Source organism: Piliocolobus tephrosceles, chromosome 17, assembly GCF_002776525.5.
Source record: "Piliocolobus tephrosceles isolate RC106 chromosome 17, ASM277652v3, whole genome shotgun sequence".
NCBI classification, from domain to species: Eukaryota; Metazoa; Chordata; class Mammalia; order Primates; family Cercopithecidae; genus Piliocolobus; species Piliocolobus tephrosceles.
Window position 1 is genome coordinate 46,621,640 of NC_045450.1, and position 16,437 is coordinate 46,638,076.

Below are 16,437 nucleotides of genomic sequence, written 5' to 3' on the forward strand. Positions count from 1 at the left end.
AAAGAAAGAAAGAAAGAAAGAAAGAAAGAAAGAAAGAAAGGAGGGAGGGAGGGAGGGAGGGAGGGAGGGAGGGAGGGAGGGAAGGAAGGAAAGGAAGGGAGGAAGGGAGGAGAAGGGAACTGAGAGTGTCAAGTGCAAAGGTGCACATTAGTTGAATATTAAAGAGTCAGAGTTTGACTCTCACCTCTGTGACTCCAATATCTTCACTAACAATACTCAGATATAAATCATATATGCATACCCTAAACCAACTTGGCAAGTTTGGGAATCCAATTTTCTCCAAACTGCCAGAGTTAGCGTCTCTAAGTCATTTTGGGTAAGCAGGGGCGGAAGGGAAGGAAACTCACATCTATTAAGGTACTACCATCTGCCGCGCAGAATGTGAGGCACTTTTGTGTGCTCTGTCTGTACTACAGATTTTCCTTTTTGTGAACTTCTGCTCTCATTTCCTCATAGAAACCAAAGGCATCAGGAATGTAAGTGATCGTAACCTTCAAGTTGCTCTTAACACCTAATGCAAATGCATAAAGGACTCAACTTAGGCAAGCAATAACATGACTAAATTTCTGTAGCACAGGGGAAGTTTACAAAATGCTTGCACATATTTCACTTTACATACTACTTAAAACAACATTTGGAGGCAGATGGAGAATACGTCATCATCTATTTTACAGGTGTGAAATCGAGTTTCTTGCAGAGTAAGAGTTTTGTGCAAAGCAACACAGGTTAGGGACAAAGATCATGCTCAAGCCGGTGTGTCCACTTACTTAAGTCAGAACACTTGGAAGTTATCCAAGATCTCACTCTCTGTGTCTCCCTGACTTTCCCCTTTACCACTTGCCTTCGATTCTTCCACATCTATAATTCTGGAAGAGTTAGCAGTTCTCTTTTCTAAATGGAACTGAGAAGATAAAATGCCACCACTCCCCAACACATCCAGAGATTGGAAGAGGTGGCAACTGGTCTAATCTGATTGCTAAAACTGGTCATCTTGAAACTTTGTACTACTTTGGAGAAGCAAGTTGCTCTGAACAGACAGTGGGGGATTTAATGCTTTGTTGTTGTTGTTAACTTATTGGCCAGATAATGTAGTCATCCTATCCCCTGTAACTTCCTGCTTTCTGCACAATATATGCTAAATCTGTGTGTGTGTGTGCGCGCGCGTGTGTGTGCGTGCGTGCGTGAGAGAGAGAAAGAGAGAGATTTTTACAGAAAATAAGTAAAAGGAAATGTACTCTTTTTTGTGCTCTATACCAAGGTGAAGAAGAAAGTTCCTTTAATATGTGGTTCAGAGAATAAAAAATTCAACAAAGTCAAGAAATTAAATCCCTTGGATTCAATCGTTTAATAACGTTTACTAAATATCTTCTCAGGAAGTGCTGGATATAGTAGTTAACTAGAAAATAAATCCCTCGCCTTCAGGTAGCTTACCTCCTGGTGTCGAACATGGAAAGTTTTTCTTCTTTTTTGCTTTTTTTCTTTGAGACAGGGTCCAGCTCAGTTTTACAGGCTGGAGTGCAGTGGCACAATCACGGCTTACTGCATCCTTGACCTCCGGGGATCCTAGGATCCTCCCACCTCAACCCAAGTAGCTGGGAATACAGGTGCAGGCTACCACTCCTGACTAATTTGTGTGTGTGTGTGTGTGTGTGTGTGTGTGTGTGTCTGTGTGTGTGGAGGTGGGGTCTATGTTACTCAGGCTGGTCTTGAACTACTGGGCTCAAGCAATCCTCCTGTCTTGGCCTTCCAAAGTACTGGGATTATAAGTGAGAGCCACTGTGCCTGACCCAAAGACAGACTTTTTTAAATGTGCATATCTTGGGCCTAAAGAAAATTTTTCTATGTATAAAGTGACTGCAGAAAGCATCTGGGTTTCATAACTCTCTCAGGTTAATTCCCTCCTTTTCATATAATCTGTCACCGCCTATTTTTAACTTTAATCACTAAAGACCTTAACTGAAAGTGGAGACAGCACTCCCTCCCTTCAGCCTTTCCTCCAGCACTCTTTTTTTTTTTTTTTTTTTCCTTAAGAGACAGTTTCACTGTTGTTGCCCAGGCTGGAATGTAATGACATGATCTAGGCTCACAGTAACCTCTGCCTCCGAGATTCAAGCGATTCTCCTGCCTCAGCCTCCTGAGTAGCTGGGATTATAGGCATGCGCCACCATCATTGTTTAAATGTTTGCAACAATAATCTTTTTTAACTCTAAAATGATTCGTTAATTGCAGTAGTAGTAGTAATGGCAGTAAATACATACGATAAAATAAAAAATAAAACATGTGCATGTCAAAGAATGTCAAATAGTAATAAAAAAGCAGGCAAAGCAAAAAGTCCTCTTTCTAACACAGTCCCCTGTCCTCCAGTTCCTCGTTCCAGAAGCAACTACTGTTATCAAGTTATATTTTATGTGTGTCCATGCTTGTTTATGTGTCTACACCCAAGGAAATATTTTGTGCACACATAAATACACACAAATGAATGGACTCCTTATTATTCTGTGAACACAAATAAAGAAATTCTGTGAACACTATTCTATATGTTGCTTTAGAGCTAGTTCATAATATATATATATATATAAAACACTGACATTATTTTTCATAGCTGCATAGTATTTTAAACAATGGATATATCAAAATTTATTTAAGCATTCTTAATAGACATGTAATCTCATTACTTCTTTATTTAAAATCTTCAGTGTCTGGCCCTCCAATCCCATCACATACATGGTGAAGTGCAAACCCCTAAGAATACCAGGTGAAATTTCTCATGGCTGGGAAGTAAATAGGGATTAAACTGTGGGGCTAAGTATATGTCTCCATAATATTACATGTTCTACTGCTGCTGAACTGTTTGCCATTTTTCAATTGCATTCTCGTTCCCCTCATTTGTGCCATTCACTCTTATCCCTTTCCTCTTGAGACATGTCCTCCAGTGTAATAAATCCTATATTGTATTCAAAATTCATTTTAAATTTCTGCTTCTAAAAAGCTTACTTTGATGGCAGGTTCCCGGTGCAAACTGAGTCAGGCACTACTACCAAGTCTGCACAACAACCATTATATTGCTAATTGTACTGTATTGAGATTGCGGATTTCCTTGATTGTCTCCTCTAATTGAGTGCAAATTTCCTTAGACATGAGGAATGGGCCCTATTAATCTCTGTATTGAAGAACATAGCACATAATTTACCTTTTACAGGCCAAGGAAAATTTGTTGAATGACTAATAGAATGTAAAAAGCTTTATGACTCTCATCTGATGTTCTGTCTACTACACACAACAGCTACCAAAATGAATCTATTTGGAGGATATGTTAGATCGCTGGTACTAAAAGTGTGGTCTTCAGACCAGCATTGTCAGCACTGCATGGGTGCCTGTCAGAAACACAAATTCTCTCCCGCCACAGAGGTACTGAATGAGAAACTCCGAAGTCAGGCCCACGGTCCCTGCTTTAACAAATCCTCTGCGTGTTTCTGATGCTTACTGCGCTTTCAGAACCACTGCAAGAAACATGTGTCTCAATTCTTGTTTCTCAATCCCCCTGCAAACATCTTTGCTCTTCACGTTAGAACCACTCCAGGAAAAACAGCAAAATATCACCACTGCTGCTCATATTTCCTTGTACAATTTTATTGAAATTATAATTGTGTCCCACAATACTTAGTTTCTGCGAACAAACCTGCCTGAAAGTTAACTCTAAGTCCCAGGGAGATTAAGAAAAATTAACCAGATTTCAAACAGGTGATTACTTGTGTGAAATCATGCTAGCTCTCTTGTTCCTAGCCAAGGTACTTGCAGGTAAAATTTTATTAAAGAGAGAACAGCCCTAGTATACATACAACAAGAACATTCTCTTTTATAGACATAGAAATTATTTCTTGTGATAGAGGATTATAAATGAGACAACATCTCAGGACTGGACTGACCCAAAGCTATAATAAAGAAGGAAGGAAATACAAAACAAAATGTTTAGAGGCTACTAAAAACAGTTACTGGTTTGCCAAAAGATTATCTAATTCTCAGATTCTAAAGCAATAGATCGGCCTGTCCGGGGAGCAGGCATGTTTGCTGTTACTTTTACTACTTTTTTTTGAGACGGCGTCTCATTCTGTCACCCAGGCTGGAGTGCAGTAGCGCGATCTCGGCTCACTGCAATCTTTGCCTCCCGGGTTCAAACGATTCTCCTGCCTCAGCCTCCTGAGTATGTGCCACAATGCCTGGCTAATTTTTTGTATCTTTAGTAGAGACGGGGTTTCACTGTGTTAGCGAAGATGGTCTCCATCTCCTGTCCTTGTGATCTGCCTGCCTTGGCCTCCCGAAGTGCTGGGATTACAGGCGTGAGCCACGGCGCCTGGCCTACTTTTACTTGTTATGTGTCTTATTCTTTACTTAGATGAATTAGAACAGAACAGATTCCATTAGGCAGACCCAGTGTCTATAATCATATGTAATAATATGTTTTCTCATTATTGTATAATTAAAAGTAACATACATTTTTATTAAAAGGATGAAGGAAAAATTGCTTTCAACTTCACAAGCTTACATCTCACCTGCCCAACTCAGTAGATAAAATCCATCCATTCTTGATCTTCTCAATCACTTTCCTCCTATAAGAACGTATGAAATCTTCAGATGGCTCATACTGATCCTAATCCTATGTGAAAGTTTCCTGTGTTTTTAAATCATGCTGAAAAGATAGTCCGGTCAGGCAGCTTTAAAGACATATGTCTCCTTTGCCTGCAGACAAAGAAGAATAAACCTAATTCATCCTTGCAGATAAATTCCTCAAAACTCAAGGCCAGTGGAAATGTTTACTAGTGCCTCTTCTATTTCTTAGCTTAGAATATCTGAGCTAGAAGAGACCTGACAGATCATCCAACCCAATTCCCTGAAGCAGAGATTAAAAATAACAGCATCAGGGCTGAGGTTAAGTCCAGGATGAAAGAATCATGCCTTCTAATTGAGGAACACAGTCTTCAAGCCATCATTGCAGGGATTGGCAAACTGCACATGGGGGCAAATTCCGCCCTCCTCAGAGAATGAATGCGACTAAAAATTATTCCCAACCTCTAATCAGGTGAAGCAAATGCATGCTCTGGCATTTTCCCTTCTTAAAAGAGCATTAATGTACTAACTCATCACATTTAAAGATGCTCATCGACAATAGGTTTAATTTGGGAATACATGAAGTCATATAATATTGACATTCCCTAAAGCTACAGCAGCTTTCATTCTAAATTCTGAAGTTTTCACACAAACAGGGACCTAGTTAAGACAGTCACTAAGAAAAAGAAATTTTTACCTAAACCCATGGTTCAGTGGTAATTTAATTAATAAAATGACTCTCAAAACACAAATTAAATTACATTATATCAATCAGGATAGTTTATTACATCTCTGATTAGGTCTACAATTTATTTATTCATTTATATTTATTTTTTGTAGAGGTGAGGGACTTGCTACATTGCCAAAGCTGGTTTCAGACTCCTAGGTTCAAGCAATGCTCCGACCTCACTCAGCCTCTCAAAGTGCTGGGATAACAGGCATGAACCACCATGCCTGGCCCAGGTCTACAATTTAAACAGTAACAGTCCTGAAATATTTAGTAGTTTAGCATTTTGTTTTCTTTCATATATTCAAACAAATATTTAATGACCACAGAATTGTGTGTGTGTGTATTTAAGTACAATCCTTTTCTGAGTTTCTTTTTCTTTTTTGAAAGAATAATTCCTCTTCATCCTAAGATTCAGATTTTCTCTAAAAAAGTCATAAGGTCATAATTTTAATTTTATTTCCAAGCCATCTTAACTTAAAGTCTCTCAGAGTCGACTTTGCTGATGTGCCAGGAATTCTCACAATATTCCACAATCCTGCCTTATGGTACACTGTCTGAAGTAAAATAAAGACGTTCTATTGAGAAGAGAACATGATTCATATTTCTTTGAGGCCCTGCCTGTATCATTTTGCACATGCCATCAAAGTGATCCCATATCCTAGTTGTTTATCTAGGCCGTTAAAGTCTATGCACTGACTCTTACACTCCTATATTTTCTCTTGCTCCCACTATATTTTTATCCTTCCAGAAAATAGCTGTCAAATGATCATGGACATCGTTAGAGTAGAATGCCAGTTAATTAATATAGAAGGAATAATGGAGATTTTTAAAATCACAAATTAATGCTAAAACTATTGGATGAAAGTCTAATGAGAAATAGAATTGTCAGGAAGTATCTCCCCACAAATTGCTTATTAATAACAAAAGAGAAAATAGTAGCTTTGCAGAAGAAAGCCCTGACAGACACTATCTCAACCAGGTAAGCAAAGTTAGCATGATCAATATTGAGATAAACCAACCTCACGTAACTTGTGATATGGTGCCCTTGGAAAAAAACGCATCCCTTCTACAGGGTTTCTGTTAAAAATGCCTAACTTGTAGTACTCACAAGGGAGTATCAGATGCAAAAATCTAAAAATGTTCTACAGAATAACTGGCATATAAACTCCAAAAATATAAATTTCAAGAAAGTCTGTGAAATTGTTCCAAAGATAATTTCAAAGATTCCAAAGATAATTTTCTCTCTAAGACTAGATATTTTATTCTAATGACTTACTGAGCCAAAAGATTTAATAAAATCAATACATAGGGGAAAAAAGGACTCAACTGTAAGAAATTGGAAGGATAGATACTATATGGAAGCTCAAACTAAGATACTGGGCATGACAAAGCAGGTAAGATCAGTTAAGTACAGGAGTCTCATTAGCAAACAATTAGCAAAGTCTGTGAAAAAGAAAATTAAAAGGTATGACAATTAAATGCAGTAAGTCATCTTGACCTGTACCAAGAAATACAAATATCTATAAACAGCAATTTTAGAATAACTGACAAAATTTTTATGAATTATGGATAGAATAATAGTATTTTGCCAATGCTTCATTTCCAGATCATAATAATTACTCTGTGGTAAGAAAATACATTGAAGTCTTTTATGGTAATGGGAAAAAATATCCCCAACTTGCTGGAAAATGGTTTAGAAGAAAAATGCAATATGCATGAAAAGATAATTAGGAAATGATAACATGAATGAAGCAAAATTAAACATGATGAATATGGTGAGATTCTTGTATTATTATTATTATTATTATTGTTGGAACTTTTCTGTAAATTTGAAATTATATCCCAACAAAATGTGGTCTTCTCTGGTAAATAATAATTAAAGCACTTAATCAAATATCTACAAGTGTCTTTTTCCTCATTTGACAGGTGAGTAAATGGAGATTCAAAGAGATCAGGTTATTTGCATAAAAGCACATGGCTAGCTGGTGGAAGAATTGGTATTTTAACCCAGGACTGTTTGCATCCAAGACGCTTTAATCTAGCATACTGTCTTCCACCAGGTGCCCTTGATCCAAGACACAGAGAAAGCTGATATGGACTTCAATGTATCCCTTTATTGCTTCTTCCTCTGAGATGTGCCTAAGCTCTCACCTTGTAATTAAATGAGTCATGCCCACTATATGTTTGGCATTACTGAGAATGCTGAGTCACCCAACTTTAGCCCATGGATCAAAGGACCTCTGGGATGGGTAGTAGCATTGCCATCTCCAGAAAGAAGCTACCTGTTAACTACAAAAGATATTCAAGTCTCTGCTTCCTCCATTCACTTTCTTGATCTTCGAAATAAAACTGAGTTGCTGATTCCGAAGATAATTTTCTCTCTAAGACTAGATATTTTATTCTAATGACTTACTGAGCCAAAAGATTTAATAAAATCAATACATAGGGGAAAAAAGGAATCAATTGTAAGAAATTGGAAGGATAGATACTATATGGAAGCTCAAACTAAGATACTGGGCATGACAAAGCAGATAAGATCAGTTAAGGACAGGAGTCTCATTAGCAAACATAACTAATACACAGCTTTAGAAGGATGAAAATTTAAATGATTAGTGATGCCTCTTCATTATCTGATTATATACAATAATCAGAAGAGTAAGGACAATAAAAAGAGTAGCTTTCATCCACTAAGTGCCTACTATATGAAAGACACTGCTAGAAACTTCTCATATATTTACTGCCTCATTTAAGCCAAAATATAAAGATTACCAAATATTTTACAGTTGAAAAATCTGAGCTCAGCGATGTTGAGCTGACTCGTTTATGGTCACATGGATTTGGATCTAAAGCACAATTCCACCACTAATTTTGCTAGGGTATCACAGCTTTTGGAGACTGGAGCTATTAAAAAGGAAGATTGAGATTCAGAGGCAGAAACTCAGAGTAAAAGGATCGGATCATGAAAATCATGAAAGTCACAGACTACTGCTACACAGAGAGCATGAAGAATGAAGCAAGGCTTTGGAGCTAGATGGATGAATGTTAGAGTTCAGCAGATATAAAACGGTCTTCACAATGCTGGAAAATTTACCTAACCTCTTGCAGTGTATTGGTTTCTTATAATGTAGTTATAATAACATCTAACTGTTAGGCTTATGATGAGAATTAAATGAGATAATGGGTGTAAAGTGCCAGGTAGTGATTATGATTTTAAAGGATCCTGAAAAATGTCATACACACGCATATCGCTTTCCGTGTGTCTCTGATGTTTATATTGTGCTCACTGGGGCATGTAAAGACATGAGTTAAATATTCCTTGAAAAAAAATTACAATAATTCCTCCCTTTTTTATTTTAAGTTCTGGGATACATGTGCAGAATGTACAGGTTTGTTACATAGGTATACATACATGTACCATGGCGGTTTGTGGCACCTATCAACCCGTCATCTAGGTTTTAAGCCCCGCATGCATTAGGTATTTGTCCTAATGCTCTCCCTCCCCTTGCCCCCAAACCCCTGTTCTCATTGTTCAACTCCCACTTATGAGTGAGAACATGTGGTGTTTGGTTTTCTTTTCCTGTGTTAGTTTGCTGAGAATTATAGTTTCCAGTTTCATCCATGTCCCCACAAAGGACATGAATTGTTTTTATGGCTGCATAGTATTCCATGGTATATATGTGCAACATTTTCTTTATCCAGTCTATCATTGATGAGCCTTTGAGTTGATTCCAAGTCTTTGCTATTGTAAATAGTGCTGCAGTAAACATACGTATGCATGTGTCTTTATAGTAGAATGATTTATAATCCTTTGAGTATATACCAAGTAATGAGATTGCTGGGTCAAATGGTATTTCTGGTTCTAGATCCTTGAGGAATCTCCACACAGTCTTCCATAATGGTTGAACTAATTTACACTCCCACAAACAGTGTAAAAGCCTTCCTATTTCTCCACATGGCTTAAGACAGCTCATGCTACATCTTTTCTGAGTAGACTGACTTTCAAAATGCTGTGAGAAAAAACATGCATCTATTTAGCATCTACTAGTGTTAGATGGTTTTATAAGTTCTAACAGAAATGTTACACAGATATCTTAACTAATAAACATTTACTTTGAACTCACAGTCTGCCAAAAACGGAATAGAAAGGAGATGCTGAAGGCGTAATGATATGGAGGAAAGATAAAGTCTTTGGCCAAAATGTTGAGTTGAACTTTCTCTCATTTCTCTGAGCTGTTTCTTAATATGACAAAATTTAACATGTTATTTTCTCATGTAATATCAAATTCAAATTTAGTGGTGTTTGTAGTAGTACTACTAGTAGTAGTAGACACTGTAGTAGTAACACTAGCAGTAACTATAGTTAACAATAATTTATTAATGAATAATAAAAATTTGTATTATCATTATAGTTAACAATTACATGGCACCATTATGTCCTATTCTAAGTGCTATCTTTCTATCAACTCATTTAACTTATTCAACAATGCTAAATATTTGAGTGACTTTCCAAGGTCAAATAATGGTAACTGCTATTCATTGAGGTTAGAAAAGGACTTGGGACTCATTCACTTAGATAATGAAGACACAGAATTTAGGGGAATGACTAGTCTAGCTTTGAAATTCAGAAACGTGATTTTGATGCAACAGAGAAAGCCGACTGGAAGAACAGATTTGACCACCTACGTGGAGAAGATTGAACTCATAATTTTCCACTCCCAATCCTATGTTTAATAGGTACTCTTAGAGTTAATCAAATAGCAACTCACTCAATGGAATTTTCACTTCATCTTCTTTACTTAAGATTTCTGGGTTGGGGTGAAGAGATGGATATTAGGAGTCCTGAGAATAATTTAAGCCCTGAAATTCAGCTAATCCAAGGCGATATGAGACCAGCCCTTCAGTTCGATAAGGGTGTGTATGTGTGGATATCAACCTGCTGTTAAGTATTTCTTTTCAAATGGCTACCTCGTGGAGACAAATAGCCCAAGGTAAATACACAAGCTATACATTCTGCTTTTGACTGGAGGCTTAACTTGTCAGTGATAATGATTTACATAGCAATCTTCTCCCTTCCTGCCTAAAAAGTTGCACTAGCTTCAAGCTATGTGCTCTGTTAAAGAGTCATGGGGAGATAAATCCTTCTTACTTCAAACTGGTTTTGACTGTTAATTCTTTTCCAAGAGTAATGTGAGATCTGGATAATGTAGGTGAACTGGTAGTAATGCTGTGGCTGCTAAGAAAAGTAGATAAGACAAGTAGATATTATTTTTAAAAATGAGAAAGGTTGTTTAAAAAGTGAATAGCCCACTGTTGAATATTTTTACCTTGTTTCTTCAAAGTAAATGTTCATATCATTCAGAATCTTTGTGTGTGTCTTCATGACCTCAGCAAAGACCCTGGAACATAGCATGTCCCCAGTAGATATGGTAGAATAAATCTATTAATTCACTTTTACCCAATAATTTGTCAACACTTCAGAATAACAAGTTAATCAATTATATTGATTTTGGAAAAAAGAAAGGAAATTAATCTGTAGAATGCAATATTAGTTTCCAAACTGTGTGTGTACTTTTGATGAAATGATATAATGCAACTACTTTACCCGAGAAACTTCAACTTTTTTATAAGAGACTATATATCAGAAAAGTTTAGGATTGAAATTGAAAGCAAATATATCTACCTTCGGAGTTCAACTTTCAGATGACTGACTTTAGAGGAACTATACAACCTCATTAAATCGGTTTATAGCTACAAATGGAAATACATGATAGTGCGTACCTCATTTGGAGTTTGTGAGCATTAAATGAGATATGTCCTAAGTGTTCCACCTATTGCAAGCATAAAAGTACTCAAAATGTTAACCATTAGCATTGTTGATGGTAATCAGATTTCCTATTACCATTGGAAGAGGATTATAAAATGGATGTCGTGGTACAGCAGAGTCTAGAAATAAACTTCTTTTTGTAAAACACCCCATTTTTTATAAGAACAACTCAATAAAAATCTTAGGTGAATTTACAAGTTTTATAAATTATCTTAGGTAAAGGATCTAACTGTCCCTGTACTTAAAAACAAATTTATCAGAAATGTTTGGCACATAATCATCCATTAGTACAAAGGTTGAAAATTATCTTAATAAGTGTGGGGTTTTGGTGGTAAGCATGTGTGTGTATCTTGGGGGAGGCGGGCATGTAACATGCTTAAGTAATTGTGAATCAAATATTCCTTCTCTTCAGTATTTATAAAATGTGTCATTAAATGTTAGCTTTTATTTCAACCAATTCCATGTACTTCGAATCATAGGATTTATTTTAACCTTTGCAACAGTTTGAAGATCAAGCCTTTTAAAAATTTTGCATAAAAGATAATAGCAGTTCAATAGCTCTAAGTTATTGCAACATAATAGCTTTTATAAAGTATGTTTTAATAACGTGCTTTATATGCAATCTCCTTACAAGATGTTATAGATTTAATATTTCATTATAATTCATAGTATGATGATGGTGGTGATTTTATACTTGTATGCATGAACAGTTTGTAATGCCTGACTGTGTTTTTTCAGGGATATGTTTACTCTTGATGTCTCAAAAGAAAGACGGTCCTTCCGACTTGTGTCTCACTAAGGGTGGTCCGCAGCATTGCAGAAGTCAACCTACTGTGTCTCACATCACTGTTGAATCAGATGGGTTACTGAGGGTGGAATTTCAAAGTTGGAGTCATCCTCAATATCCCTCTCACCTCGATCTTCAAAATAATTATTGTATTCGCATGTGACATTTTGAAATATTAGACATGTTTGTCTGTCAATATGGAATCATGTCAATATCCATCATTTTATTCTACTTTTTCTTCTTCTTAAATATTGAAAAGTAAGTAACAATTAAACTTATACTTTCCTCTATGCCTTCAGAAGGCAAAGCATTTCTCCTTCCACTCAGTAAAATGTATTCCTTCCTCAGGCTCAGTATTAGGATCAGTTTGTATGAATTAAAAATCATAGAGAAACAGAATGTTGGATTCCAAAGGGCACTAGAAAGTACTGAAGACTCCCAGGTTATTATTGTACAGATGAGTAACATATGGCCATAGAGTGACAGGATTTAAAAACTTGTCTAGCTAATTGCAATTTTAAAAAGCTTTAATTAACGACAAAAACGGCCAAGGTATGAACTGTCCAGAATAGTAACAGCTACCATAATATTTGGTCCCCACTCAATGAACTAGGATATCACATCTATTGCTTAGAGGAATACCTAAAGGACAAATCTTACAAAGTAACTTTCTCAGTGAGGAAACTGAGGCTTAACAACACTAACTCTAACTCTCATGCAATAACACAAGCTGAGTATGGGGCTATTGTGACAGGAATTGAAGCCTGGCTTTGTTTAACTTCAGAGCAGAATCTCATTATCACAATCCTCCAGGCTACCATCTTTCTCAGTGAAAAAGATACAAGCCTGAACTCTTGACCAGCAGAGGTCAATAAAGGTATTGCAAGGTAGGATATTGCATATAAGCTGTTCATTTCGGGCAATAAAGATGACAGAAAAATAGACAAGCCACCGTGGTTATAACCACAAAAAAAGATAGAAGCTGGTTGAAAACTTGCTAATGGTTTCAGAAATGTATGCTAATCATCATTTTCTAATTCTGTATGAATATGTGTGTCTGTGGATATGTGAATTTGTATGCCTCCTGGTGTTTCAAACACAAGCCTATGGCTCATAAAAAGCATGGCTTGGGTAAAACAATATACTTTAAATAGTAAATTGTAAAATAGAAAATACTATTATTTAAAGAGGTTCAAATTAAGTATCTGCATTCAGGTCAATCAGTCTTAATGCTTAGAATTTTCAGGGGAGAAAGAGGAAAGTCTGTCTTAGCCCAAGCCCTTGCTAGGCGGAGGAGAAAAGTTTCCCTTGTGTCCCTTGTGCTGACCCTTTTATAAAATTTAAAAGAGAAAGTCAGAACCTTGTGGAGTTTACAGAGTAGCAGAGGAGAGGATTTTGTATTTGCAAAGATTCTTCCAAGGCTCTAATTCCAAAGTAAGAACCCTTTCTTCTGCTACCTCAAAAGTTCTCTTGAGTTAGAGGAGTCTTCAGATGCAGACTTTTACTTCCCTGTCACATCTCAAGGAGCAGTTCCCTGGCATGCTGATTTTCTTTGTAAATGTGACAACACTTCCCTACCAGGTCACAGTATGCAACTGTGTCCCAGCACTTGCAAAGCCAAGTGACACTCAACTGTGCTACCTGTTCTCACCCAAATCCAAGCCTAGCAAAGTATTCCTATAGGAAGACAGCTGCAAAAGCCTTCCTCGAACATTAGCAAAAGAATTATCCAATAAGCTTGCATGTATGGTTTCCTGGCCTGTGTTATGCAGTACTCACAATGTGGAGTGCTAGGCTATATTAAGGAGCACCATCTTGGATGATGTGGAGCTAAGAGGTCACCAGACAGTACAGGCTTTTGAAAACCTCATTCAATAATACGCCCTGGGAAGGTGTCTATTATTAATGCAGGTTCTCAGTTCACATTTGCCGGTCTAAGTAGGGAAATAGCATAGTCCTTGGATTTAAAAGAGATCACATAAACCATGTGATTGGGTGGTGCACTTAAAAGAAAATCTCACTCAGGGCTTTCCTACCTTGCTGCACTGACATGCTGCAAAATTTAGGAGTGGATGTCGTTTTTTTTTTTTTTTTTGAGACGGAGTCTTGCTCTGTCGCCCAGGCTGGAGTGCAGTGGCCGGATCTCAGCTCACTGCAAGCTCCGCCTCCCGGGTTCACGCCATTCTCCTGCCTCAGCCTCCTGAGTAGCTGGGACTACAGGCGCCCGCCACCACGCCCGGCTAGTTTTTTGTATTTTTTGGTAGAGACGGGGTTTCACCGTGTTAGCCAGGATGGTCTCGATCTCCTGACCTCATGATCCGCCCGTCTCGGCCTCCCAAAGTGCTGGGATTACAGGCTTGAGCCACCGCGCCCGGCCATGGAGTGGATGTCTTAAGAGGCCTGCTCTGTAGGGCAACCTGGAACTGCAGTATTAATCTCAACATGCTTTGAATGGCACAGAGTTACCATGGTGGGGGGTGGGGGACACCATGTGCAATGCTGATGGATTGACAAAAGCCTCTGGTGAGGCAATGTGATCACTAGAGAAAACACAGGACAAGATGTCCAAAGGTCTGATTTCTAGTGTGGGTCTAATGCCATCTTAGTCAAACCACTTGGCCTTCTGGGTTATTGGCGTGATCAAAAGAAATACTTGGAAGAGCAAATCATGTTCCATAAAAATAAGCACTTTTCCATGAGAACTTGGCTCCTATTTCCACAAGAGCCCTTCCATGTGTAAAGAAACATAAGGAAGAACCAAGTAAATTGAGGGAGGCGGTGGCACAGTGTAGGCAGAAGAAGTATAGGTTTTGGAAATAAGCTAGTTTTGCATTCCAATCCCAATTCCCCACCTTATTAGCCAACCTGGGACAGTGACTAAATTTCTCTGAACCTATTTCTTTATCTGTTAAAAGGGGGTTGATGTTAATAGCCCTATCTCACAGGATTCAGGTGAGATCTAAATAAGAGTTCATATATCCTGGAAGGTACTAGGTAGTCAAAAAAGTATTATTTTCCTTGGTTCTATCCATGCATATTCTCCAATTTCCACCTCTCTTGTTCTTTACTGAGCTATTAAAATTGTATTTGCTCATCCCATAAATATAAACACCTACTAAGTACCCACAAAATTTAAAAACAAAAGATTTTGTAAAATGCATTTGCTCAAATATATTTGTAAAGTAGCAGAAACAGAAAACTAGCATTAGCCTTTTCTGTGGTCATTTTAGATCATTTTAAAATTAACTGCATAAATTGAGTTGTTTTTATACCCAAATATACTAGAGAGATAAATCTGGTTTTAAAATATCTTTTGCCAATGTTTCAAAAGCCCATTTCATTTTTTTTTTTTTTTTTTTTTTTTTTTTTTTTTTGAGATGGCGTCTCACTCTTTCACCCAGGCTGGAGTACAGTGGCACGATCTTGGCTCACCGCAACCTCTGCCTCCCAGGTTCAAGTGATTCTCCTACTTCAGCCTCCCAGATAGCTGGGACTACAGGTGAGTGCCACGATACCTGGCTAATTTTTGTATTTTTAGTAGAGATGGGGTTTCACCATCTTGATCAGGCTGGTCTTGAACTCCTGACCTCATGATCTACCCACCTCAGCCTCCCAAAGTGCTTGGATTACAGGTGCGAGCCACCAAGCCTGGCCCCCATTTCATAATTTTAGAGAGTTTTAGACAGATGTAAATTGTCCAAGGGCTTACCTATATGCCTTTTCTACCTCCCACTTCTCTTCTAAGCTGATGTCATAGTCTGTAGGTAGAAAGCATGTAATAATTGTATTTAAAGACTTACTATTAAATTATTATGCTCCACATCTGATTTGAGATAAAACGGCCATGATGTACTTTCTAGTACCAATTCCTAGAGAATGTATAAGGTTAAGAAACAAAATTGGTCTAGAAAAATTCAAGAACCAAAAAAGATCATCATGTTTGTTGGTTCATTCAGATTGTTCCAACTTCATGCCCAGTCATGCCAGCCTCAGTTATTCGGCAAACATCATGTGTTAGAATCAAAATGCACACCTTTCCAAAGCAAAAACAAAAAAATCAGAACCTGTGTGATCAGAAAAGTATACACAAAAGTACACATTAACCCATCTGTCCAGGGGCTAAAGGGAATTAGCCTGAGCCTGGTGAGAATCACTCAGTGGACCCCAAATCCATTCCATATTGCCTTTCCCTGCTTGCGTATCCTCTGCCTTCCCTCCTTCTCTCCAGGGACTATCCTACTCTCTTTCCTTCCCTCGGTCTTCATTTTTACTTTACCTCATTTTCTGTCTCATTGGTTTTGATCCTCTGTGTTTCTTGAATGCTGTGATCCTGTGAAAATGTCTTACTTTCTGTATGTTTTCTGGGTCTAGGCTCCTTTTTTAAAATTTGTCTTTATTATTATTATTATTACTACTATTATTATTATTAGAGTCAGGATCTTGCTCTGCCACCAAGGTTGGAGTGCAGTGGTGCCAACACAGCTCACTGCA

General features: G+C 37.5%; 1 protein-coding gene across 1 annotated transcript in view; it reads right to left on the reverse strand.

Annotated features, from left to right (window-relative positions):
- Positions 1-16,437, reverse strand: part of CDH8 (cadherin 8) — a 382,964-nt gene that overhangs the window by 337,580 nt on the left and 28,947 nt on the right. Inside the window, exon 3 of the mRNA XM_023209860.1 lies at positions 13,533-13,541. Within this exon, the coding sequence (XP_023065628.1) occupies positions 13,533-13,541 (9 nt within the window). The remainder of the gene's footprint in view (positions 1-13,532; positions 13,542-16,437) is intronic.